Consider the following 27,656-nt stretch of genomic DNA (forward strand, 5'->3'; position numbering starts at 1 on the left):
CTCACAGCCTGAAAAGTTTATATCATCCAAAGTTCCTATGAAGGAAAGAACAGCATCCCAAATTCCAGAATGTCAGAGGGACAATGGAGTAGGTGAGGAAATGGTGATGGAATTTTTTGTGGCAAAGTTCCATTTTCTGAAAGGGTGAAATATTACACAACAGGAGACTGCCTGACAAAGGAATGAGATAGCCACATGTATCAAACACATGTTTGGGTAAGAATTAAGCAGGAAAGAGAAGATGAATGAGTGAATGAATGAGCCCAACCTGCTTAATTATCAGATTTATTGTCAATATCTTCAATATCCTATTTTATCCCATGAAATGAAAACTCAAGGTGGCTGAAAATGTTTTCAGTTCAGTTCAGTTCAGTCGCTCAGTCGTGTCTGACTCTTTGCAACCCCATGAATCGCAGCATGCCAGGCCTCCCTGTCCATCACCAACTCCCGGAGTTCACTCAGACTCACGTCCATGGAGTCAGTGATGCCATCCAGCCATCTCATCCTCTGTCATCCCCTTCTCCTCCTGCCCCCAATCCCTCCCAGAATCAGAGTCTTTTCCAATGAGTCAACTCTTCGCATGAGGTGGCCAAAGTACTGGAGTTTCCGCTTTAGCATCATTCCTTCCAAAGAAATCCCAGGGCTGATCTCCTTCAGAATGGACTGGTTGGATCTCCTTGCAGTCCAAGGGACTCTCAAGAGTCTTCTCCAACACCACAGTTCAAAATGTTTTAGGCCAAATTAGAATCAGAAAGCCCTTGATTCATATGGTTATAAGTAGTTGGAAGCAAAAAGGTGCAAACTGTGTCATTCTGAGGAGCAAGACATCGTATGGAATATGGAGGATCACTACTTATTGCTTTATGTCTTCTCTCAAATGTAAGAATAAAGGGAAATGGTTACTTGCTAATTATGTAGGAAACGGAGTAAATAGAATTTTGACCACATCTATAAATACTTCTCAAATATGAAACATAACTACCTGTTCATGGTGGAAAAATTGCAAGTCAGGTCTTAGACTGTGTCCTAACTGTGAACTCTAAATTGTCTGTGTAATGAGTGGACAGAGGATGAGACGGGGGAAAATAATTACAAGGAGCACATAATATTGATGGAACTAGAATGCATCTGGCTACTTCCATTGACTATCCAAAATCACATGTTTCTACATGGTCTGGGGGCCAGAAGAAACTGTTTTATGATTCTGTAAATGTTGTAAATGTTGGTGGTTCATTTTTCCACAAAGCACAGATCAAATAGTCAAGGAACCTCAGAAATTCCTCGTCTTCTGTTGCACTGAATTTCTTATGTAATTTTGTGTGCTCATATGTGTATGAGTCTTGATTTCTAAGTAATATCCACAACAATTTTACATGTTTATGTTTTTGCCTTTTCAGATTTCCAGCTGGCAGTTTTTCAGGTTAAAAGATGAAAATGCTGCTCATTTTGTTCCTTATAATAATTTGTTCCCATGTTTCTGTCAACCAACATTCTGGTAAGGAAAATAATGAAAGGAATTTGTTTCCTTAATTCTCATTATGGAAAATAGATAATATAGGAGTCTGACTTGCTTAAAATTTAAGAGTTTTGTTTTGTTTTGTTTTGACTGTGATGATGGGGGTGGGGTGGGGAGTGAAAGCTCAATTTCTTTGATGTCACCCCATGTTCCTTTGAAAACCATTTGTTTCTGGGGTTTATTCCCTTTTCATGATAGAAAGATATGAGAGCTGTTTTCTTGTCCTCCAGTTTCAACTTCTTCTAGGTCTTCTGGGAGGTTGCGTTTTCATGCAACCTTCTCTTTTCACATTAAGTTTGGGCCTGGAAAATTTGAAATGTCTGTTCCTAGTTTGTTTGTTCCAAAATATTTGTCTTGGTCAAACATCCAGATTTGGCTCCAGTTGAAACTGTGTGTCTGCTTATTGTAAAGCAGGTGCTTTTTACCCTGAAGAGGGAACTCCAGAGCTGTCCACTGTCTGTCAGCAGTCTATGTCCAAATGGACTTGAAGTCAAAATACTGGTCAAGCCTTCACGGCCCTTACCATCTCCTAAATAATCAGTCACTTCATGTCCAGGGCCACCTAGATTGGTTTTACAGTTTTGTTTTGTTTTTTTTTCAAGGACTCTGACCTTGGAAGCAACTTTTCTGGAGAGATAAATTCTTCTTTGCCCTGAAAACATATTCCTTTGATGTCTCACTGGGCCTGATATTAAGCTTTTCAAAGAGAGGCGATGCTTTTTCTCCAGTTGCTCCATGGTTCAGATACAGTGATGGGCCCGTCCTGTGCCAGTGGCTACATTTCTTTTCTCCACCAGGATGTGGGGGTTTGTCTGTGAATAGAAAGCTCACTTTTGGTCCCAAGTTGAGCCACCCTGGGCAGTCCTCACTTGACAGCTCTCGGAGGGGCCCCAGCCTTCTCTCGCTGGTTCCCCTCACTTAGTATTTTCCCAGAGATGCTGCTGGATATAGGATCATCAGAGTCTCAAACTGGCTGAAATCAGGTTGCTTAGAAGAAAAGAAAGGACAATTGGAATCCACTATGCCTTGATTGGACTACTCTAAAGAGAATAAAGTAACATGCAGGGGTACTAAGGCTGTTTTCCTAGCAGTTGTTGACAGGAAAAAACTGAAGTTCCTTTAATTTTATCAGAATTTATATAGTAACTATTTCAAATAATCAGAATATCAGAGTAAAGAGAGACCTTAGATATTTTCTAGTCGAATCTACCCATTTTAATTATGAGGAAACTGAGGCCCAGGTATGTCAAATGGCTTGACAGAGCTGGGAGAATTAGCTGATAACAAAGTTAAGACTCGCATTGCCTGTTCAGTTACACTGTGTTTTCTTAAACATACAACATCAAGACACACACAGGTATGTCCCTCCCTTCCCTGGACAAGACATGGATCTTATAGGACAGTCACGAGAGCTCTGAATTCAAGCCAGCAGACAAACCACCAGCATATTATATTTTGTGCTTGAACCAAATGCTTCTCTATCACATACAAATATAATTTCACATACCTAACTTTCAATCTGGCATTGAATGAAGCCTTAAAAGCTCAGCAAAGTATTGCATTCCTATGTAAAAATCACATTATCAATAGAAACTTAAACTGTAATCTCTTTCCTAGCTTAAGGTATACTGGTTTCTGTCACATTTTTCATATGTAAGAATAAATTTACCAATTATAATGCCCACTCATGACTCGTCAAAAGATATCATAAATAATTTTAAGATAGATTAATACATCTCATATTTATGATTTTTAGGATTTTGTAAAACTCATCAATTTGACACTTCGAATACAAAACTAACATGTTTATAAGTTTAATATGTTTATAAGTTAATTAGGTTACTTGTATTGTTTAAAAGGAAGTCAAAATGAAAGGCTATTTTTCAGATTTCTCCATTCAACAAATTTGATTCATTCTCAATGAAACTGTTTATCTTGTTTCTATAAACTGAGGTCAAATTCTGAAAGAAGAAAAGGACACGAAGGGAAATTATCCACTAACCATGTAAAAACCCATGATATTTTACTTCTTTATATGTAGCTATTTCTATTTAATTCCTTGCAAAAGTGGTACTTAATTTCATGATCAGTTCAAATGAGAAGGTGTATAAAAGAATTAGCCTGAGAAACAAGTACTTTCATTGAGAGAATATGTATTATTTTTCAGTGCATTGGAAAGATATTACAAAGGCAAGTGAAAGAGGGAAGTCAGTTTTCCCCATGTGGTTGGCGTTAAGCTTGGTAGTAAAGGTTTGAAGTTTACTTTCACTGTGTTTGTCTGTGGGTTTGTAGGCCCTGAGTATGCTGATGTGGTGTTTCTGGTGGACAGCTCCGACCACCTGGGAATTAAGTCCTTCCCGTTTGTGAAGGCCTTCATCAACAAGATGATCAGCAGCCTCCCCATAGAGGCTGACAAGTACCACGTGGGCCTGGCCCAGTACAGCGATGGGCTCCACAGAGAGTTCCTGCTCAGCACCTTCAAGAGCAGGGGCCCCATGCTGAACCACCTCAAGAAGAACTTCGGGTTCCTGGGGGGCTCCCTGCAGGTTGGGAAGGCTCTCCGGGAGGTGCACAGGGCCTACTTCTCAAGCGGGAGGGACAGGAAACAGTTTCCCCCGATCCTGGTGGTCCTGGCCTCCGGCGAGTCTGAAGATGCTGTGGAAGAGGCCGCCGAAGTGCTGCGCAAAGATGGGGTGAGGATCGTCTCCGTGGGGATGCAGGGCGTGTCCGAGAAGACCCTGAAGGCCATGGCCACGGGCCAGTTCCACTACAACCTCCGGACTGTCAGGGACCTCAGCTCGTTCTCCCAAAACATGACACAGATTCTCAAGGATGCAGCTCAGTACAAGGACAGGGCAGTCAATGACATCCTTGTGGAAGGTGGGTCAGGGCACGTGTGTAGGGATGATGATGATAAAATACTTTCAGAAAATCAGCATGAGGAAAGGATGCAGACTCTGTGAGCATCTCTTTCCCCAAAAGCTGACCTGCATTTTCAGATGGTAATTTCTGCATGCCCCACGATTGTGGCCTTTTTAATCCAATAAACATGGGAAGCCTTGGTTTTCCGTGTTTCACTTATCTTATTGCCTGTTGTTTATAGGCTGCCTCCTCCCTGCCACCAGCTATCTGAGCTTTCTCCTTGGGGTTCAGCTGCTATGTAGTTTCATTTCCGGTTCGTTTAAAAGGACAATTTGCTCCTAAAGAAATCCTTAATTCCTAAAACCATATAAAGTCACCACAGACTGTTACAGCTTGAAACAACTTCAGGGAGTCCAAAACCTCTGTTCCACAGAGAGGAAGCTGCAGGCGCTCTTGGAAGCGATATGACCTGGCCCTGGGCCAGGCTGTGGTCTGGAGTTAGAGCCACACCTGTGTGGGTTCAGCCCCGCACTTGCTCCTTCCTGCAGCTCTGTTCTAAATTAGCTTTCCGATGCTCTGCTCCAACTCCAACCTGCTCTCTTGGTCTGTCCCCTTGTACTATTCTATTAGCAAGGATGGCCAAGCCTTTATGAACACCACCCAAGACAGGGACAGGGGAGAGCTGGTAAAAACAAAAAAACAAAAAACTTTGCTTTAAGTGTACAAGTCCAGACAAGTGACATAATAAACTCACATTATGTCTGGTTGTCAGAGTGAAGTGATGTATACTGACAACAGAGAATGCTTTCTTGTAGTAATCTAAGAAAATATGGAATCTTATTACTAGCATTTTCCCCAGATAAAGTATTAGAACATCAACTGCTATTACATTTCCATCCCTTAGGAATGTTTGGACTATAAACTGCTGATTTTAGTAGTGGGTTTTAATACGATAGCAGCAGCTTCTGTTAACTGAGTGACTTTTTATGTGCCAGGCCCCATGCTAAACTTGACATGATCTCATTTAATCGCTACAACAACTCTATGAGATCAATATTCTTGTTACCTGTATTTTACAGATGTAGGAATTGGAGCCTGGAGGTGAGCTAAGATCCAGCTTTTGTGCCCAGGACCCTTTGATCTCAGCTGCATCATCAGTTTCGATACCTCCTTCCTTAAGTGCAAAACTGCTTGGTTATTCTGTGTGTTCTATCTATAATTGCTCATAAGTCTACGTGTCTTTAATGCTGAGCAGAGAAGCTGAATTAAAACTCTGCCTGTCCGTTCCTTGCCCACAGTTTGCCAAGGCCCTTCCGTGGCTGACGTTGTGTTCCTGTTGGATATGTCCACCAACAGCAGCTGGGAGGACTTTGACTATCTTAAAGAATTCCTGGAAGAAAGCATATCTGCTCTGGACATCAAGGAGCACTGCATGAGGGTTGGCCTCGTGGCCTACAGCAACGAGACGAAGGTGATTAGCACGCTGAGCAGGGGCGTAAACAAGTCGGAGGTTCTGCAGGACATCCAGAGCCTTGCTCCCCAGGCTGGGAAGGCCTACACTGGAGCCGCCTTGAGGAAGATCAGGAAGGAAGTCTTCAGCGCGCAGCACGGCAGTCGGAAGAACCAGGGGGTGCCACAGATCGCCGTGCTTGTGACCCACAGCCCGTCCCAGGACAACGTGACCAAGGCCGCCGTGAACCTCCGGCGCCAGGGGGTGATCGTCTTCACCATCGGTGTAGAGGGGGCCAGCGACACCCAGCTGGAGAAGATCGCGTCTCACCCCGCTGAGCAGTACGTGTCCCAGCTGAGGTCCTTCTCTGACCTGGCTGCCCACAACCAGACGTTTCTGAAGAAGCTGCGGAATCAGATCACACACACGGTCTCTGTCATTTCCGAAAGGACCGAAACCCTCAAAGCCGGTAAAGCCTGTTGCGGAGAGCAGGATCAGTCTCATCCTTTTGCTTTTTTCCTTGTCTTGCAGGCATTCTGTCTGCCCAAGGGCTTGGTGGGTGTGATGCAGGGAGAGAGAGTTGAGTTCCTGGTTTCTTAATTTAACCCAATAGTTTAATTTAATTTAACCAATAATAGGAAATGTAAATTGGGAGAAAATAAAAGCTATTGAGGTGCTGGAATGGGAAGAAGGGATTTTTTTTTTTTAATTTCCTCTTTTGTGCAGCTTTACTTATATTCTTCATTATTTGTTGACACCCTGGAACACCTTCCTTAGCTATTTCTCCCCGTGCCTTGCTTCATTTCTTGCCTTTGCCTCTCGTGTTTCTCTGCTCTTTCCTTAGTTTCTTTTTGTGTGTGGACTTTTCTCTCCCTTCTCTCCTTCCCTCGGCCTCAAATTCCAATGTAGAGAATACGCAGGAAGCATGGTCTGGACTGAGGACAGGGTAGTGAATTTACTGGAAAGTATTATTCTAGTATCTGTGAGTTTAGCAGGAGACAGAGAGCAAGGTACTTGTATATTTCATACATAGACATGTATGCTACATAAATTATGTGTGTGTACACATACGTCTGCATCCTTCAACATGTATTTATAGCATGTTGACCACAGAAGTGTCATTGCCCAGTGTAAACTAGGCCCCTGACAATACCCCTGTTGTGTTCATTGAGCAGCCGTGGATGAGGAGTAAATGACTCCTAGGTCCACCATGTCCAGTTAAATACCTTCTTCAGTTAACAGAATGCCAGCTGACCTTTTGCTAAGCAGTTGCTCCCTGGTAAGAGAAGCGAGTTATAGAAAGCATCTTCAAGTTTTCTTTCTGATCTTTTTCTATATTCAAATGGACTCCAGTTCTCGATGCAAATCATCTTAAACAGTCACACACAATTGACCCACCCGGTGCTAAGATTCCCCTGAGTCATGGCAGCAGAACAGGTCCTTCATGCCAAGAAGCTGTTTCCATGTTTTCTGTCTGATGAGGCCGGTGTTGGCCCTTCCTCTCTCCTGCCTCCAGGTCTCTGTCCCACTTGCCAGATGCCACACTCAGTTCTGGGTTGCATTTTAGGTTGTGTGGACACGGAGGAAGCAGACATCTACCTGCTCATCGATGGCTCCGGGAGCACCCAGGCCACAGACTTCCAGGAGATGAAGACCTTCCTGTCAGAGGTCGCAGGGATGTTCAACATCGCTCCCCAGAAGGTGCGGGTTGGGGCTGTCCAGTACGCCGACCGCTGGGACTTGGAATTTGAGATCAGTAAATACACGAACAAGCACGACGTCAGAAAGGCCATCGAGAACATCAGGCAGATGGGCGGGAACAGGAACACGGGCGCGGCCTTGAACTTCACCCTGGGGCTGCTGCAGAGGGCACAGCAGCAGCGGGGAGGCAGAGTGCCCTGCCACCTCGTCGTGCTGACCAACGGTGCGTCCCGGGACAGCGTCTCAGGGCCCGCAAACAGACTGAGCGAGGAGCTCGTCCACGTCTATGCCATCGGGGTCAGGGAGGCTAACCAGACTCAGCTGCGCGAAATCGCCGGCGAGGAGAAACGGGTCTACTATGTGCATGACTTTGATGCCTTGAAAGACATAAGAAACCAGGTTGTTCAAGAAATCTGTGCTGAAGAAGGTAGGACTCCTTACCTTTGGACTTCAGCTCCCAAGCTGCCTCCCTGCAGTATTTTCTTAAATGTTTTGTTGCTGTTGTTGAAGTATAGTTGATTTACAATGTTCTGTTAACTTCTGCTCTGCAGTGCCACGTGTAGAAACATTCTTTTCCATATGCTTTTCCGTTTATGGGATAGATCCCTGTGCTATGCAGTAGGACCTTGTTGTTTCTCCATTCTATATAGTTGGCTTCTGCACCCTTCAGTATTTGACATTTCAGGTGTGGAGAAAGGGCATAAATATCCCAGCTGAAATTTCTTGACTTTGTAGAGCTGTTTATTCCCCAGAACAAAATGGAGGACCCATTAGAGTGTTGCCCTATTACCTGATGCATAAAAAGAGTGTTTTATGTTTATTTAAATTGCTTTTTAACAAACCCTGTATAAAATCTTCTAGAGCTAGGTAAGTAATTTTCAACCAGGGGTGACTTCCCCTGACCAGGGGATAGTTAGCAATGTCTAAAGACTTGGTGGTCATAACTGGGGGAAGTGCTAGTTAATTGGCTTCTGCTGCTGCTGCTGCTAAGTCACGTCAGTCGTGTCTGACTCTGTGCAACCCCATAGACAGCAGCCCACCAGGCTCCACCATTCCTGGGATTCTCCAGGCACTGGAGAACACTGGAGTGGGTTGCCATTTCCTTCTCCAATGCATGAAAAGTGAAAGTGAAGTCGCTCAGTTGTGTCCGACTCTTAGCGACCCCATGGACTGCAGCCTTTCAGGCTCCTCCATCCGTGGGATTTTCCAGGCAAGAGTACTGGAGTGGGGTGCCATTGCCTTCTCCGAATTGGCTTCTAAGAAGTATTATTTAGTATCTCCCTACAAATTCCTATGAGGATAGATCTATGATTAGACCATTGCATGTGTAATATGATCAAATGATTTCTGATTTTAAGGAGTATTGGGGGTTTATTTAATAACTTTGTAATAAAACTTGTATGAAATCTTCTAGCGTTAGATCAGTAGTTTTAAACCAGGGGTGATTTTGTCCCTAAGGGGATGGTTAGAAATGTCTAGAGACATTTACTTTTGGGGGTCATCATTGGGGGGCATCTAACAGGTAGAGTACAGGGATCCTGCAAAACATTCTCCAGCATCCTGCAGTGCCTGGATTGCCATCCACAGTACAAACTTTCCAACCACAATGTTAGTTGTGCTGAGGTTGAGAAGCCCTGGGTTATACGTTAAAGCAGATTTCTAAATAATAAAGCGAATAGGTTCCCCTTCATCATCTTCAACGCTTCATTTACCTGCTAACAACCCTTAGCAAGCACACACTTAACTTCGTATAGAATTGTTTGTGTTTTAGATTTTCCTCTTCACTCTTCATCTTTTCACATGAAGCCAACTTGAATATACATCTCCTTTCTCCCATGCAGCCTGCAAAGAGATGAAGGCCGACATCATGTTCCTGGTGGACAGTTCTGGCAGTATAGGACTAGAGAACTTCATCAAAATGAAAACATTTATGAAGAACCTGGTGAGCAAATCTCAGATCAGGGCAGATCGAGTGCAAATCGGTGTGGTCCAGTTCAGCGATGTCAATAAGGAAGAGTTTCAGCTCAACAGATACACATCCCAGGAGGAAATTTCAGATGCAATAGACCGAATGGCTCACATTGGAGAAACCACCTTGATGGGTAGCGCCCTGACCTTTGTGTCTCAGTACTTCAGCCCTGCCAAGGGAGCCCGGCCCAATGTCAGGAAATTCCTCATCCTCATCACGGACGGTGAGGCTCAGGACATAGTCAAGGACCCAGCGGTGGCACTTCGGGAAGAAGGCATCATTATCTACTCTGTAGGGGTGTTTGGCTCCAACGTCACCCAGCTGGAAGAGATCAGCGGGAGGCCAGAGATGGTTTTTTATGTTGAGAATTTTGACATTCTGAAGCACATTGAGGATGACCTTGTGTTTGGAATATGCAGCCCCCGTGAAGGTAAGCATGGGGACATTCACCAGGGGGATCACTGAAACACCACATATCCATGTGGGTCCTTGCCTCTTGAACTAAGCAATCTACTATTTGAACACTATAAGCCAGTTTTGTTCAATTGAACTATTTATCCTAGTGGCTTTTGGCTCACATAGAGAAATGCAAGTTTCCTCAACAGAACTGTTAAAATCAGACAGTAAGGAACAATTCAGATCTACCTAGGTTCTTTCCCATTTGTAGACAAAGCACTAGGGGGATGAATCCTCCATTTAAGGAAAATAGTACCATACAGGATTTTAGATCTGGTTCCCTAGTAGGATCTGAATCAGGAGTTCTTACGGAAGCAATTTATTTACTTATTGCTTTAAAAAAAATTATTGAAGTATAGCTGATTTACAATGTCATGTTAGTTTCAGGTGTGCAGCAAAGTGATTCAGTTACACATACATACAGTGTGTGTGTGCGTATGTGTGTGTGTGTATTCTTTTTCATATTCTTTTCCCTTATAGGTTATTATAAAATATTGAGTATAGTTCCCTATGCTATATAGTAGATCCTTGTTGGTTGTCTATTTTATGTATATATATGTTAATCCCAGCCTCATAATTTATCCCTCCCCCTACTTTCCCCTTTAGTAACTATAAGTTCATTTTCTATGTCTGTGAGTTTGTTTTGTAAATAAGTCTATCTGTATCTTTTTTTTAAGATTTTTAAGATTCTGCAAATAAGTGATATATAATATTTGTCTCTTTCTGTCGGACTTAATTTAGTAGGATAATCTCTAGGTCCATCCATGTTGCTGGAAATGACATTATTTCATCCTTTTTATGACTGAATGATATTCATTCATTTCATATAAGTATTCATTTAAAATACTTATATGAAATGAGATAATCTTTGTAAAAACATGTCGATATTTATTAAATCTTATAAAGGAGGGATAAGATATAGGAACTTGAGCAATGGATGCTTCAGAGGAAATAAACAGGCAGTCATCACGGTGTTCCCAGGGTGCTGCAGAATGAAAGTAATAACAGTTCAGCAGGAATAAGGGACCCATGGGGCCTGACAACGGAGGCATTCTGGAAAACTTCTAGGAAGGAGATGAATCTTAACGGAATTTTAAAGGAAAAAAGGGACGTCATCGTGTTGTTCAAATAACAGTTCTGGCCAACCTGCACTAGAAGTATTGGTGACTGCAATCTATGTTTTGTGGCTAGAGGAGTACACCTGGATTGTGTGTCCCGGTAACTCCAACCAACACAAATATGACCTCTTTGAAGGGTGCTTTGACTGAACAGCCTACCCTGCAGCCTCCCGGGTGATCCAAGCAGGCTCCCCTGAGCAGCTGAAGGCCCAGGGGACAGTGCTTCTATTTGTGTGGAACCAGACTTTCTGGGTGATGTGGTCATGGCTCTGTACATGTGGCCTCCAGTTAGGTGGGTAAATGTATTGGCTTTAGGGTTTGCAACAACCCTACCATGTTGTAGGGAAGTGGCTCCAAAGAAGGGAATGTGGTGAGCCTTGGGGAAGGGTTAGGGAAACCTTCTCACAATTCCATTTCTCCAAAATGGATGAGGTAACAGTTGAAACATACCTTCCTCAGGCCTGTAGACAGACGGTGCTACATAAAGGCTAAATCGTTCACCATCCTACAGTTCCACTTCTCTAGAATGAATGAGTTGGAGTTTGGAACTCTGCACTTGAGAATACAATGTGATACACACATGGATTACTTTACTTTTCCATGGCATTGACCCCACATTTAAAAAGTTAATGAGAGGTCATGCTAGGATCACTTGGTTGGGCCAAGTGTGGAATGGGCTAATTTCTATAACAAAGCCCAGACATGAATACAGATTATGTTTTAAGAAAGTCAGAAAAGGAGAAAATGCAACCTTGGAAAGTTAGCCATGAAGAAAATATAGTGTTGCCAAATTTATTTTCATTTGGTCATTTCCCCAAGGTTTATCTTAAGAATAAAACCTCATGATCCCTGTGGCTTAAAAAAAAAAAAATATAGACAGATTTGCATAAATGAAAGCACATGTTGAAGGTACCACTTACACAGGAAAATTTCCTCAGAATTATGAATTGGGTTTTTTTGGTCCAAAAGCACTTGTGTTTATCTCTGATGTCCTGTGACTGTCACCCCACCCGCTTCCCACCCACTGCAGCAGGCTTCATATCACATCTGCCTTGTCCTAAAAGAGACACAAATGAGTATGTGTACTGTGTCTGTTATCCAGAGAGCAAACATCCAGATGCACAGCTTGATCCTATGGAGGGGACACCCTGGCATTTAAAATGCGGGGGGACAGGGTGGGGGATGTGAGTCCCCCATAATGTGCAAGGCTAATCTCATCAGTTTTCCTTTTCCTTCCTCTTTCAGAATGCAAGCGCATTGAAGTTTTAGACGTCGTGTTTGTAATCGACAGCTCTGGCAGCATTGACCATGACGAATACAATATCATGAAGGACTTTATGATTGACTTGGTGAAAAAAGCTGATGTGGGCAAGAATCACGTCCGGTTTGGGGCTCTGAAGTACGCGGATGACCCGGAGGTGCTGTTTTATCTGGATAACCTGGACACCAAATGGGAGGTGATTTCGGTGCTCCAGAATGATCAGCCCTTGGGGGGCAACACTTACACCGCTGAGGCCCTGGGCTTCTCAGACCACATGTTCACGGAAGCCCGGGGCAGCCGTCTGCACAAAGGGGTCCCACAGGTCCTCATCGTGATCACCGATGGGGAATCCCACGATGCCGATAAGCTCAATGCTACAGCCAAGGCCTTGCGAGACAAGGGCATCCTTGTCCTGGCCGTGGGCATCGCCGGTGCCAACCCTGTGGAGCTGCTGGCCATGGCAGGATCGAGTGACAAGTACTTCTTCGTGGAAACTTTTGGAGGTCTGAAGGGGATATTTTCAGATGTGTCTGCCAGCGTATGTAACTCTTCAAAAGTAGGTAAGATTCATCCATTACATTTTCTTAATTATCAGAAGAGGTCCAAATAAGCGGGAAACCAAATGGGGCACTGAAGATTCTATAGAAGTTCCCACCTTGTGAAATCTTCAACCTTCTACACCTCTGCATAAATTCTTCCAGTGATGGAAAATTCACCATTTTTTTTTTTTCTGTTGATGAAGAGGGGCTATACTTCCTTTTTTAATTAAAAAAAATTTTTTTTAATTTTTATTGACACCAGAAACATTTTGTATCGGGGTATAGCCAATGAACAATGTGGTGGTAGTTTCAGGTGAACAGTGAAGGGACTCAGCGCTTCATACACATGTATCCATTCTCCCCCAAGCCCCCTCCCACCCAGGCTGGCACATAACATGGAGCAGGAACCATGTGCTACACAATAGGTCCTGCTATATTTAAAATGAATAACCAACAAAATTCACCATTTTTTGAACAGACTGTATTTATTGGAACACAAATGGGTTTCTGCACGCCACTTTCACCCACAGAAAGTTCTTCTTTCTGTTTACACAAGAAATCAAGTCCCTCTCGTGCTCAGAACCACTGGCTGGAGTCCTGTCTCCTCCAGTCCGGAAGTTCCCTGTGCCTTCGCATGTTTCTGTTACGGCACAGGCTCATTTGAAACATGGAGCCCAGTGCTAAACACCCAGTTTTAGCCTCAGATGTTTCCGGAGCAGAGAGCATACAGGACTTCTGCCCTAGGTGCTATGTTTCTGTTCTGGCAGCTCGAAATTGCACTGCCACATCCATGTATGTATTCATTCATTCATGTGTTCAGCTGCCAATTTACGGTTTCTTATCAAAGGGAGATTATGGTCTTTTAAAACTCCTTAGTATTTTTATTAGGATGTGTTTTACTAAAAATACCAAGTATTTTTGTTAAGAGAGTTAATATTAACCTAGGATTTCAATATCTTGGTGCAGTTCCTTTTAAAAATTATTTAACTTTCCTGTTTTTCATATGCTATGCCTCCTGAGACTACAGCTACTATCTTTTTCGTTCACAAAACTAACAAAATCCATCTGGATCTCAACAAAAGCTGGGATGAGTCTCTTACCTTCTACTGGCCAATGTCTTAAATTCAGTCTGACCTTTTCAAGTCCACTGTAGAAGTCGAAACTGAATTTTTATATTGAATGTTCTCCCTTGGGCACAAAGAAAGTTCATTTCCTTTATTTGAATCTGAAACAAAGGCATTTAATGAACTAACCAGTTCCTGAAGGATCTATTCACCCGATAGTTTATCTCTACCTTGTTTATCTCAGTTACAGAAATCTCAAGATATCTTTCATCTTTTCTGAGGCTAAAATGAGAATTAATAATGTTAGGTCAGTGATGAGCTCTATGGGGAATTCAAGGAAATTTTAATGCTTTCCAGAAGGCTGAAGAACACACATGAGCATGCGCCAAGCATAACTCACTCACTGGCAATGGCCTTTCACATTCTTTTTGTTAATTTGCTGTGATAAGACAAGGGCAGCATAGTGCACTAAACCATCGTGAATTGTTCAAAATCACTTCTCTCAAGCCGACATTTTTGCCTGTATGCACCAGAAAGCGGGCTGGTTAGGAGACAAAGAGACTAGATAGAGGCTTGAAGTCTTGTGTCTTAAAACTCAATTTGCCGGAAACGAGGAAAGTGCTTATTGACTCAACTGGCCAGCAAGGCCAAGTCAATAATAAAGACCATCTGTCTGTTTGTTCGCATCCCTAGATGGATGTGTCATTTATTTTTCTTGTTATGCTACCACTGTCACTGGGCTTTCTGGAAGTCAAGCCTAGATTGCAAGTGAGAGCTCATTTTCTGTCACATCACCCCCAGTTCGCCAGCATCTCAGAAAAGAAAATGGTGTGAAGCCAGACAGAAAAGAGAAGCCTAAAAGGATGTGGGACTATGCCTCACACTGACCCTATGGTAGGGTTGTGTGTCTCTGTTTTCTTTCCAATTAATGGGACCACAGGGTGGCATAAGCTAAAACACCACCTTCAGAAATAGCATTTCCCTATCAGTTCAATTCAGCTGCTGAGTCGTGTCCAACTCTTTGCAACCCCATGGACTGCAGCATGCCAGGCTTCCCTGTCCATCACCAACTCCCAGAGTCTAGTCAAACTCATGTCGGTCAAATTGGTGCGGACATCCAACTATCTCATCCTCTGCCATCCCCTTCTCCTCCTGCCTTCAATCCTTCCCAACATCAGGGTCTTTCCAAATGAGTCAGGTCTTCGCATCAGGTGGCCAAAATATTGGAGTTTCATCCATAACATCAGTCCTTCCAATGAATATTCAGGACTGATATCATTTAGGATTGACTGGTCTGACCACCTTGTAGTCCAAGGGACTCCTCAAAGTCTTCTCCAGCACCACAGTTCAAAAGCATCAATTCTTCAGTGCTCAGCTTTCTTCACAGTCCAACTCCCACATGCATACATGACCACAGGAAAAACCATAGCCTTGACTAGAGGGACCTTTGTTGGCCAAGTAGTGTTTCTGCCTTTTAATATGCTGTCTAGGTTGGTCATAACTTTCCTTCCAAGGAGCAAGCATCTTTTAATTTCATGGCTGCAGTTACCATCTGCAGTAATTTTAGAGCACAAGAAAATAAAGTCTGTCACATTTCCCATTGTTTCCCCATCTATTTACCATGAAGTGATGGGAGCAGATGCCATGATCTTCGTTTTTTGAATGTTGAGTTTTAAGTCAACTTTTTCACTCTCCTCTTTCACTTTCATGAAAAGGCTGTTTAGTTCCTTTTTGCTTTCTGCTATGAGGGTGGTGTCATCTGCATATCTGAAGTTATTGCTATTTCTCCTGGCAATCTTGATTCCAGCTTCTGCTTCAACCATTTTTTCTTCTTGAGGATGGTTTTGACCATGGCCACCTATACAGTGTTACAAACCTCCATCCATAGTTCTTTAGGCACTCTGTGTATCAGATCTAATCTAATCTAATCTAATCATAAGGGATTTGATTTAGGTCATACCTGAATGGTCTAGTGGTTTTCCCTATTTTCTTCAATTTAAGTTTAGTTTTGCAATAATGAGTTCATGATGTGAGCCACAGTCAGCTTCCAGTCTTGTTCATTTGACTTACCCTGCTCAGTTAGAGAAAGAATAACAATCTGATTTTGTTGTTGTGTTCTTTGTAGACTGTGAAATTGAAAAAGTTGATCTCGTGTTCCTCATGGATGGTTCAAATAGCATTCATCCAGATGACTTTAGGAAGATGAAGGAATTCTTGGCCTCTGTCATTCAAGACTTTGATATCAGTAACAACAGAGTGCGTATAGGAGCTGCCCAATTCAGCCACACTTACCAGCCAGAGTTCCCCCTGGGAATGTTCATTGGCAAGGAGGAGATCTCATTTCAGATTGAAAACATCAAGCAGATCTTTGGATACACCCACATCGGTGCCGCCCTCCGGCAGGTGGGGCACTACTTCCAGCCGGACATGGGCAGCCGGATCCACGCAGGTACCCCCCAGGTGCTGCTGGTCCTCACGGACGGCCAGTCCCAAGACGAGGTGGCTCAGGCTGCCGAAGAGCTGAGACACAAAGGCATCGACATTTACTCCGTGGGCATCGGGGATGTGGATGACCAGCAGCTCGTTCAGATCACCGGGACCGCCAATAAGAAGCTGACAGTTCACAACTTTGACGAACTGAAGAAGGTCAAGAAGAGGATTGTTCGTAACATCTGTTCCCCCCGGGGTGACAGCAGTGAGTATCCAACAGGTCCCTAGGGTCTCTGCCTTCTCTGGGGCTGCGGGGAGAATGCAGATTTGTGCCTGTTGATTTCAAATGGAACCTTTCACAGTTATCAAGTGTTTTCTGTCCCTTGTAGATTGAGACACAGGATGAGCCTCTTGTCAGTTTTCCTCTCCTGGGAGAGTATGCCCTCTTTGTGATGGGAATGCCTCACCTTCTGAAGGTGTGAGGACAAGGCCTGTTTACACTCTGGGTGGTTTCAGAGGCTGAAGAATGTGTTCCCCGAAAACAAACCATTTGACAGATTTGGGTTGCCTAGCAGTGGGGCTGCCAACTGCTGCCACAGGTAGTGAGGGAGGATCTTAGAGTTTAGAGTGTTAATATGAAACTTCAACACAGAAGTTGGTAAATATTTTCTTAAAAATTAGCACATTTTGACATTTTTTTCCAACAGATGGAAGAAAAGGTCTTGAAGGAGAAATAACTTTCTATTTTTATAAAAGTCCCCACTGGGTTGGCTGTGATTCTGTATAACTATCTATGGTAAAGAGTAAGCCTAGATTTCCACCAGGGAGAGGAAGGCTACACGGTTGTTAAGAGGCAGCTCTGGAGATGAGTGGTTGGTGGACTATAAATGCCCATTTAATAGCCACTTTTTCCTGCACAAGTGGCTTAACTCTCCTAAGTTTAATTTTCTCATCTGTAAAAATAAACCACAAAGCGTCTAGTTCAAATGAAATGAGGAAATGCATATTTAACATTACTTTGAATAAACGTGACACCTGGGCCATCGTCCTCAAGTCACTGCACTTCTGTCTACCATCAACCCATTCGATTCATTCATGGGGTCACCTCTTGCCTTGCCCCCAGCCACTTTAAAGAAGTAAGTGGCCCTCTTCTTGGTGATGAATATGTCCATCCTTGGATAACTCTTCAGACTCCACACTCAGTCAAGTTCACTGTGCTTTCCCTGCTGCAGGCCGATCACCACGACCATTTTAGCTGGTCGGCATTTTAGCTCTCATCCCCCACCTCCCGTGATGCCCCCTCCTCCCAGGCCTTGCCATCTCCTTACTGATCATGGTGTCCAACCTCTCCAGCATGGGCTGGCCAAGGGAGATGGGCCAAAGAGGATCAGGAAAGTTCTTCACTTGATGGTACTTTTCAGAACTCCATTTTCTCAGCAACCCTTGTGTAAACTGGGCCCACTCATGACTGCTTCAAAGACTTCCCCTTCTGCACATTTGTCAGAGGCATCTGTCCCTTGAGGAAAGTGAGCATCTCTCAATTCCAGCTGTTCCCTTATGCCTTCCTCATCTTCGGGGCATCTAGGGATGCCTCCCGCTTTATCTTGGAGAAGGCAATGGCAACCCACTCCAGTACTCTTGCCTGGAAAATCCCATGGACGGAGGAGCCTGGTAGGCTGCAGTCCATGCGGTCACTAAGAGTCGGACACGACTGAGTGACTTCACTTTCACTTTTCACTTTCATGCATTGGAGAAGGAAATGGCAACCCACTCCAGTGTTCTTGCCTAGAGAATCCCAGGGACAGAGGAGCCTGATGGGCTGCCGTCTATGGGGTCACACAGAGTCGGACACAACTGAAGTGACTTAGCAGCAGCAGCCCGCTTTATCTGCTGCTATCTCTTTGCCCCTCCAGGCAGCTTTCTTGGATGGGAGACCAGAGAAGCCCAACACAGCTCTTTCTTATGTGCAGCAGTATCAACTCCATGGGAAACAATTATGTGTCAGTTTCCCCAGGAAACTCTGGAAGTTCCAGCCCCTCAGTGTCGGTGTTCCAGTGTGGGTACCTCTCCTTTATAGAAGGCAACATTACATCATGTCTCACTCTTTAGAACTTCTTGACCGTATCATCTCCAGGTTGCTTCTCAGAGTGCTTCTCTCTTCACTTAAAGAGAACATTATCTCCTCTCTTTGTGTGTCTGTGTCTGTGTGTGTGTGTGTGTGTGTGTGTGCATGCACTTGTGGGCAGAGACTCATGGCACACCAACTGTCCCCTCCATAAGTCTTCTGGGCTCTAAGCACAAACCTTCCATAAGGCCCAGTGTGTGAACCAAAGTTTAAGAGTCCTGCCATTGGTCAGGACTGTCTATGTAAATTGCACCCCACTTTCCTCCCATACTTTGTAATGTGCCTGGTGACCTCAGCCAAACCTTCCACATGAATTTCCTGTTTCACATGAAATGCCCATTTCCATTTATTCATATCAGGCTGAAAATGATCTTGGAACTATTTAATCTGTCCTTAATAGGGTGAAAGAAAGCCAAGTGGAAAGTCAAAACAGAAGTCATGAATGTATAAATAAATAAGAAAAGTACACTTTAAAGATAATTCAAGTGATTACTGTAACAAACAAGAATGTGTGAGGCCTTTGTGGCCAAGCTGTGGTCTGAGGACTAATGAGGTTGGAATGATAAAGCCTGTGCAAACACGGTGGAGGATACCAGCTCCTCTTGAAAATAAGCTCCCAAATCAAGGGGAATCAGACAGTAGCTTGATGTGTCTCAAAAGAAACCAGATTCAGAGCCTGAACATCCAGCTTTGCTTCTTATTAAAACATGCACCACTTTGGAGTGGTCACTAGCCTTTCTTAGTTTTCTCATTTGTGCAGTTAAATTATTTCTGTTTCTCTGATTGTACTTAGGATTTAGTTTATGGGAAAGGATGGTTAGCTGCATGGAGATATGAGGGAAACATCAGTATTTCTTGTGCCTCTATGGAGGGTCAAGCATTTTCAAATATTGTAAATGCATTATCTCATTAAACTCCCAAACTCTCTGTTCGTATTTTCATTCCCATTTACAAATGAGGAAAAGGGAGCTCTAAGGAATATTGGAAGCCCAGCCCAGATTATACGGAAGGCAACAAACTAAGCAAACTTCTATGTCTGTCTGATTCCAACACATTTGTGGGTTGTTAAATTTGTTGATATAGTGGCTGTCTAGGTTATCTGGTGTTCATGTTATAAATATTGTGCTTCAACTATGAAGTGCTGGAACTTATTAAGACATCATGGGTTTATATCTCAAAAGCTTCTGCTATGTAAAGAAGCCACTCCCTGCTAGGCTGTCCCTTCCAGCAGCATAATATAGCACTTGAAACCTGCATGACCTAGCATCACTGGCCACCCAGGAGGTGGTGAAAATAAGGTCGTTCAGTGCAGGGACTCCAGACAGGCCTGGATCTCATTCCCACATGCGAGATCCACAATAGCAACCGTGAGACCTCGGGCAAGCCTCTCTAGGCCACAGCATCTTCTTCTGCAAAATGAGTATTAGAAGCATTTCTGCTTATTTTGTGTGTCATAGGGACACATGAGGAATGCATGAGAACAAGCTCGTGTAAATATTCAGTGAGTCTTAGTAACTCTCAGCGTATTGCCAAAGGTATCTTGAAGTGATTTTATAAGGCCAGGTGCATGGACTGATAGAGTAGTTAAGTTCACAAAAGGACAGTTTGCCAAGAGTTCCTTGGCTCAGCAACTTTAATCATTTAGCAGTTCAGAGCTATATTTCAATTTACTGCCTCAATATACACCAAATTCCCCTAAGCAACTAAACTGAACTCTGTTTTCTTATCTTTATCCATGCTAATCTCCTGATTTTTCTTGGGGTCTGCCTGTTCTAACCACCCAGAGGAGGCCCCCAGCAGTTTTCAGGATATGGACCTGCTGCCTTTTCTGGCATGGAGCCACGACTAGGTAGCAAAGAGTCGAGAGTACCTCTCGTCTTTCACATCAAGGAAGATGAGTCAAAAAGGACATTCAACCAAAGGCCAGTCTGATAAGGACGAAGTAGACACACCTTCAGGAACTGACTCAAGGAATATGGGAAATATAAGAAAAAATTGATGGTCATTTCCAACTTTTCTTGATAAGGATCTCTAGGTCCCTGTCTTACTGGGGTTCTCTAGGAAGCAGAGCTTGAACCACAGTTTATGTGGTAGTACTCCAGTGGGAGTACAGTCCCGGGGAAGCAAGAATGAGTGATACAAGAAAGAAGAAAGTAAATATGAGCTGTGTGTTACCAAGCTCGCTACAGCTTCTGAGAAGGCATCACTGGTACGCTGGTCCTGCAGAAGGTCACCCGGGAAGCCCGGAAACACTGCACAGACCAGCCAATCGGGGGAAGAAGAGCCGCTTATCTATTGGTTTTTTCCCACCTTCTGCCTTTCACTGGCCACAGTTCACCCCCATGGAGAGCTGCTCTCCCACACTACAGAACTGTGTTATCCAGCCCTTTGGAAAGTCAGACACAGGAGCGGCAGTGTGTTGAATCTGTGGCTGAAGTGGTGGAAGGGGCCAGAGCTCTCGTGAGTTCCGCTGGGTTGGACATGGGTTAGACCAGTCATTGAAGACCTACTGCAGGGAGGCGGTGTCAAACCCTGCCCAAGACACACTGTGTGGGAGAGCCGGCAGTGGTGCCGCCGGGGATCTCCAGGGGACAAGTGTCCACCTCCTGGGTGTGTGTGCGGATAGCAGGTCTTGGAGGTATACAAACTAGGTCTTTACCTAACTGTGGGCGTCCCTGGTGGCTCAGCTGGTAAAGAATCCGCCTGCAAAGCAGAGACCTGGGTTTGATCCCTGGGTTGGGAAGATCCCCTGGAGAAGGGAAAGGCTACCCACTCCAGTATTCTGGCCTGGAGAATTCCATGGACTGTATAGTCCATGGGGTCGCAAAGAGTCGGACATGACTGAATGACTTTCACTTTTACTTCACTTACCTAATTATATTTTCTAGATCTTTCTTTCTCTTTTTTTCATCTAAGATATCCCCTTCTTTTAAATCTCCAACAAAATTTTTCTCTCATCCCAGCTAATAACCAACAGCCCAACTTTGTGCTTAAAATAAGTGTTTTCTCCAGAATCTGTCTTCTAATCTTATTAATATACCCTACTATCTTGACCATATTTCTTTCTTTTTTAAAAAATTTTATTGAAGTAGAGTTAATTTATAATGCTGTCTTAATTTCTGTTGTACAGCAAAGTGATTCAGTTGTACATATATATTCTTTTTCATATTATTCTTCATTATGGTTTATGATAAAATATTGAATAGAATTCCCTGTGCTACACAGTAGGGCTTTGTTGCTTTTCTATTTATGTATATGGTAGTTTGTATCTACTAATCCAACTTGTCTCTCCCCTATCCCCATCCCTCTTTGGCAATCATAAGTTTTTCTCTATGTCTGTGAGTCTGTTTCTTAAATAAGTTCATTTGTTGGACAGTGTTTCTTAATACTAAAACTCTGCCATCATTAATTCCAATTAAGGACTTTCTTTATAAGTCAGATAATTAAAATCAGCTTTGGGGTTTGGCAGGGAATCAGGAGACCATTACTGTCTTGCCCAATCCTTTCTTTTCCCTGTTCTTTTGTACTTTTATCTTGAAATATATAATCTTCTTATTTTTATAGACAAGAAAATAGAGAGGTGAAGAGAGGTGAAGAGATCTGGCAGAAGTGGTTCAGTAGTAACACAGTAGTGACCTGTACAGTACTGAAACTAAAGTCTGCCTCCCCACTCCAGGGCTCCTCACTGCTAGTTGTCAGATTCTCAGAACCCTGGTTTATTTGTTTTTACCGCCCTTGGTAGCCAGTCCTCACCCTCTTTTGATTCCCACTCCCATCCACTTTTAGCCTTCTTCCTAGCCCACTTCCAAAATCGTCTCTGCCTCCTCTTGCTAGCTCTGAAGGGCTCTTGATTTGAGGGCAGACATCTCTGTAGAGTCTGCAAGGTCATTCCATGACAGCCCACTTGACTTATATGATCCACTCTCTCTGATTGTATTTAGACATATGACTGCCCCCTCTGGACTGTTCCCCAAATTCCATTTCTTTGATCACATTATCATGGACTCATTCATCAATCTGAATTAGTTAAATAAACACCAGGAACTTATTTACTAGAGTTTGTAATTTTAGTAATCTAGGTAAAAAGTTAAAATACTCCATTTTTCAAGAGGACAGTTCCTAGGAACACTCAGTGATGACATTTTGGCATCTTTGTTTTTTCACAAGAGAGTGTTTTCCTTGAAGGCAGTAATGTGTTCTAGTAATTCAGTGGTTTTCTGTTCAGGGATTAAATCATCAAAATCATTCCTTTAGGGGTTTTTCTTTTTTTAATTTATTTTTCTAAACAACTTTCTGTTTTCAAATGTTTTTCCCTTATAATTATAATTTAATATTTGTTGAATGACCTCAGTTGATACGTAGCATGAAATGAATTTCCTCTTTTGGACTATTAACATTTCCACAACATGTTTCAGCTATTTAAGTGACTCTTCATAGCTTCTTCAGTGGACACATTGGGATCTTTCAGACCTTTGTTATAGAATCATCTAGATTTTATAGATGCTGGGGGGAAAAAAAAAAACCCCACTTTAGGTTGTGAAAGAGTGATTCTGAGCCTTTGCACTATTCACATCCTCTTCCTTGTTTTCCAGCTTTATAACTGGGATGGAAACAAGAATTCCAAGTCTCATGATTCAACCATGACATACAAGCCAAATGAAGTTCTTTATTGTTCTAATACAATATGCTTTTCCCTTGAATCCTAGATTGCTTTGTGGACGTTGTGGTGGGATTTGACATCTCAACTCAGCAGAATGGGCAGACTTTGCTCGAAGGCCAGTCCTGGATGGAAACCTATCTTCAAGACATCTTACGTGTCATCAGCTCCCTCAATGGGGTAAGCTGTGAGGTGGGCACGGAGACTCAGGTTAGTGTGGCTTTTCAAGTGACCAATGCTGCAGAAAAATATTCCCCCAAGTTTGAGATCTACAGTGAAAACATCCTGAACAGCTTGAAGGATTTAACAGTTAAAGGACCGTCTCTTCTCAACGCAAACCACTTGAGTTCTCTGTGGGATGCATTTCAGAATAAGTCAGCTGCTCGGGGAAAGGTAACTTGGTTTTATTTTATTTATTGGTTTTTGGTTGCAGTGACTTCCTTTTCACTCATTTTTCTTTTTTGAATACTCTCCTAGGTGGTCCTCTTATTTTCAGATGGATTGGATGATGATGTTGAAAAACTTGAACGAAAATCTGATGAACTTAGAAAAGAAGGTACCACGCATGGGGAGGGCTGGGAAAGGAGTGTTGGCGAACTTTGAATCTCAAAACTGAGTCCTGGCTCTTACATTTGCAGACTCTCAGATAGCGCTTAATTTGCAGCCTCTCCACTCTGAATGCGCTTGGGAGGGCAAGCAAGCTCTCACAACATTTTGGCATCTACTTTTTCCCTCCTGCCCATATGAAATAGCACTGAATGCAGTGCCTTATCCTTTCTCTCGTATTACTTTATTTTTTCTTCCTAAGCTTTCCTGGAGTATGTTCCTGCCTCCCTTGCCCCATGCTATCTAATATTTCTATGTCTTAAGTGCCAGCAGAAGTGAACCATGTACGTTTCTGCTTGACTAAGGAATGGGAGGGTTGGACGATTTTCTTCTAACACTCTTAAAGTTTTCAGAGTTCCAAGCGTTGGTGGACAAGTTTACTCATGTCTTGGGACTTCGTAATCAGTTCCTTCTCTCAGATGACAGATTGACCAACTATGGTGTTAATGAGTTTTTCAAGCTCTGGCACCAGGCTTTTGGCTTTAGGAACCAATGCTCAGTCTGATTTATTGGCTATTTGTACTAAACTATGGATCAGTGGAAGGAAAATGCACTCACATGTTTTGGTTTGACTAAGAATAGAAACAGATTTTTGTAAGTGGATGTTACTGGTACCCCACCCAGACCCCCTTACAGACAGGCTCCCTCATCATCCAGCTGCTATGAGCACTGGCTGCTCACATGTTACTCACAGGTTCCCCCTCTCTCTGAGGAACTGCCCTTCACCAACCTTGCCTGGAAGGTTACTCCCTGTCCCCATCTTTGGGCAGCAGGTGGAGTGCAGAGACTTGGATGCCAATTGTGTGGTGTAACTCTGGCTCCGGAGTTCCCCACGGGATCAGGCTGAAGCTAGACTTTAGCTGAAACACTGTCTTGCTCAGCTCCTTCTCCAGCCTGACCCCGCTTATCTTTGTTCCCTTCTTCAGAGAGTGCTTCCTCAATAAATCATGGGCATCTAAATGGCTATCTAAGGCTCTGCTTTGAGGGCATCTGACCTGTCTCTCTGGTTAACTATTAGAGGTGGATTGAAAGTGAAAGTGTTAATCACTCAGTCATGTCTGACTCTTTGCAACCCCATGGACTATAGCCTGCCAGGCTCCTCTGTCCATGGGATTCTCCAGGCAAGAATACTGGAATGCGTTGCCATTACCTTCTCCAGGGGATTTCCCGACTTGGGGATCGAACCTGAGTCTCTCATGTCTCTTGCATTGCAGGCAGATTCTTTACCACTGAGCCACCATTAGATTTTGTCTTTTCACTGGTTCTTATTCCTCCATTGTAAACAGATTGCAAAGTTCACTGAAGTCACAGCTGAAGGGTAAGGGTTTTATTTTTATTGTATTTACTAAAGCTATTTCTCTTTATTCTATCGGCCTTTATTCTTGTTCTGAAGAGGAAATATTAATGAAGACTGAGATCAGGAAAGGTGGATAGGAAAGGCTTTTTCAATTTCAGCTTTTCTTTTGTGGGAGATGTACCTTTGCAGACAAAATCACAGTTTTCTCCAGAAAGTTTCTCTTGGAACACCCAGGTTTCTAAGACCGATCTTCTTTCTTCCAACTCCTGAGGAAAACTGGTAAATGAGTTTTAACTTCAGAAGCTAGATTTTGAATATCCCCAGAAATTTAGAATCTTTTTCCAGTATTCAAAATCAACTGTATTTCCAAATGCTGACAGTGAAAAAGTGGAAAACAAAATTTAAAAAGCCATTTGCAATGTACACATGACAGGAAGTGCCAAGGTATATATTTAACAAAATATAGTTGTCTATTTGCTGAAAATTACTAAAACAATGATAAAGAAGACTGAATATGGTTAAATGTCAATTCTCTCCAAACAGATCTATAGATTCAGTTAAGTCACAATCAAAATCAAAGCAGGGTATTTGTTAATATACAAAAAAAAAAAAAAAGTTCAAAATATATGTGGAAATGTAAAGGACCCAAAATAGCCCCAACAACTTTGAAAAAGAGGTAAAGGTTGGAGGACTCACACTAGCTACAGCCTTTCAGTGGGAAAGATAAAAGGGTGTGGGTCACAATGTTCTTTGAAAGGTGTTGAATGTCTCCCACTTGGAACAGAGAGCACCTCTGGCTGTGAACTCCCACATTTCACATAGATGCTGAGTTGATGCTGAGCCCTTGATCTGTTCACCCTGGAGAGCCTCTCTAACTTGAGGCCCAGACTCTGTACATGTAAACTGAGCCATCACCGTGGAACAAGAGGAGACCAGGAGAAAAGGATCCTCAGGGATGGATATCACTTTATAACCAACACATGTAGGTTGGGGTTTGAATCTGTTTCTTCACTTTAAAAAATCCAGTACTCTAGAATCTACTCAGTGATTCTTTATTCTCGAAACTTTTGAAAGCTCCTTTTTCTTAATTCATTTTTTAAGAATTCAAAACACTCTGTTTAAGATCATATGGACCAGATGAGTCCAGAAAGATGGGGATTGGAGTCCTCTGTCCTGAGAAAAGTGAAAGTGAAAGAAAGTGAAATCACTCAGTCGTGTCTGACTCTTTGCAACCCCATGGACTATAACCTGCCAGGCTCCTCTGTTCATGGGATTTTCCAGGCAAGAGTACTGGAGTGGGTTGCCATTTCTTTCTCCAGGGGATCTTCCCGACACAGGGATCAAGCCCAGGTCTCCAGCATTGCAGGCACATGCTTTACCATCTGAGCCACCAGGCAAACCTGAGTTACAAATTATAGTTACATGCATATTTCCTGCAAATCAACAACCCCGTGGTTCTCATAACTCTTAAACTTCTACCTTTCTTGGAACTTACAAGAAATATCGGATGTGAGATCTTTTCGCCTTCTAGATAGGCCCACTGGCACGCCTCCTTTTGATCATTAGACACGAGTTGATGAACCTGGCGCTCTTCGTAGCCTCTCCCAGCCCCAATCCCGCTTCTCCCCATCATTCTCACTCTTGGAAGTGACCTGTCTTTGTTTGCTTGAGACAAACCAGAGACTGTCAGCACTCAAACCAGGAGAGTTCTGGAAAACCAGGACAGGTTAGGCACCCTGTTCTTTGGTATTTCTTCCTTTATTTTGTGTCAGCAACCACATTGTTTGCTGTTGTAGAACTTGAGCCTCCCCACTGTATCCCTGAAACTGTTCTCTTTACTCTCCTTTTCCTCTCAAAATCACATAGAAACTTCTATAAGAAAGCACTCTTGACTCTGCCACGTCCTTGGAATATTCTTTATCTATTCTGATCCACTGGTTTTCAAGTCTCATCCAGAGAATTCTTCACCTATCCCTAATAAAGTGAGAAAGGGTATGCCAAATAGTTATGTTTTCATAAAACTGAATTTATCCAACTTTAGGACTGGCCTTTATTATTATGTCTTTAGTACATTTTTGTTATTAAAATGTCCTTTGAGTGTAAGCTTTGAAGTCATGCTGTTGGATGAAAACCTTTGCTCATCTGTAAAATAGAGCTGTAACCACACTTACCTGTAATGTTGTATTTATATCTTAAAAATAAGGTAATGCATGTAAAGCACTTAGCCAACGTCTAGGCACATAGTAATTATCAATAAATGAGAGCGCAGTTGTTGCATGGTTACCTCCACCCTAATGATTGCCCGGCTTAGTACCATCACCATTTAATGTCCTTACTTTATAAAATAAGTCAACACTTTCTTAGTCTCTAAAAGTCCTCTTTGAAATATGTTGATCTATAAACTTCCAGAGTCTATGAGTCACAGCTCTGGTTGGTTATATGACATTTGCTTCTAATTGCCTTACAAGAGACCTTTAACTGTCTCTTGTACATGTAATTCCAACCAGATTGTCATTTAGAGTTATGCTTCTCAAGCTTTAATGTGAATCACCTGGAGATTTTATTAAAATATAGATTCTGATTCTGCGGGTCTGGATGGGGCCTG

The 27,656-nt window shown here is 43.0% G+C and overlaps 1 protein-coding gene across 1 annotated transcript in view; it reads left to right on the forward strand.

Moving 5' to 3' along the window:
- Positions 1-27,656, forward strand: part of COL6A6 (collagen, type VI, alpha 6) — a 174,649-nt gene that overhangs the window by 55,668 nt on the left and 91,325 nt on the right. Inside the window, exons 2-10 of the mRNA XM_010856743.1 lie at positions 1,398-1,495; positions 3,809-4,396; positions 5,677-6,297; positions 7,396-7,956; positions 9,371-9,928; positions 12,318-12,893; positions 16,062-16,631; positions 23,198-23,541; positions 23,626-23,704. Coding sequence (XP_010855045.1) covers positions 1,429-1,495; positions 3,809-4,396; positions 5,677-6,297; positions 7,396-7,956; positions 9,371-9,928; positions 12,318-12,893; positions 16,062-16,631; positions 23,198-23,541; positions 23,626-23,704 — 3,964 coding nt within the window. The 5' untranslated portion in view covers positions 1,398-1,428. The remainder of the gene's footprint in view (positions 1-1,397; positions 1,496-3,808; positions 4,397-5,676; positions 6,298-7,395; positions 7,957-9,370; positions 9,929-12,317; positions 12,894-16,061; positions 16,632-23,197; positions 23,542-23,625; positions 23,705-27,656) is intronic.

This window comes from Bison bison, unplaced genomic scaffold (assembly GCF_000754665.1).
Source record: "Bison bison bison isolate TAMUID 2011002044 unplaced genomic scaffold, Bison_UMD1.0 scf7180017864374, whole genome shotgun sequence".
NCBI classification, from domain to species: Eukaryota; Metazoa; Chordata; class Mammalia; order Artiodactyla; family Bovidae; genus Bison; species Bison bison.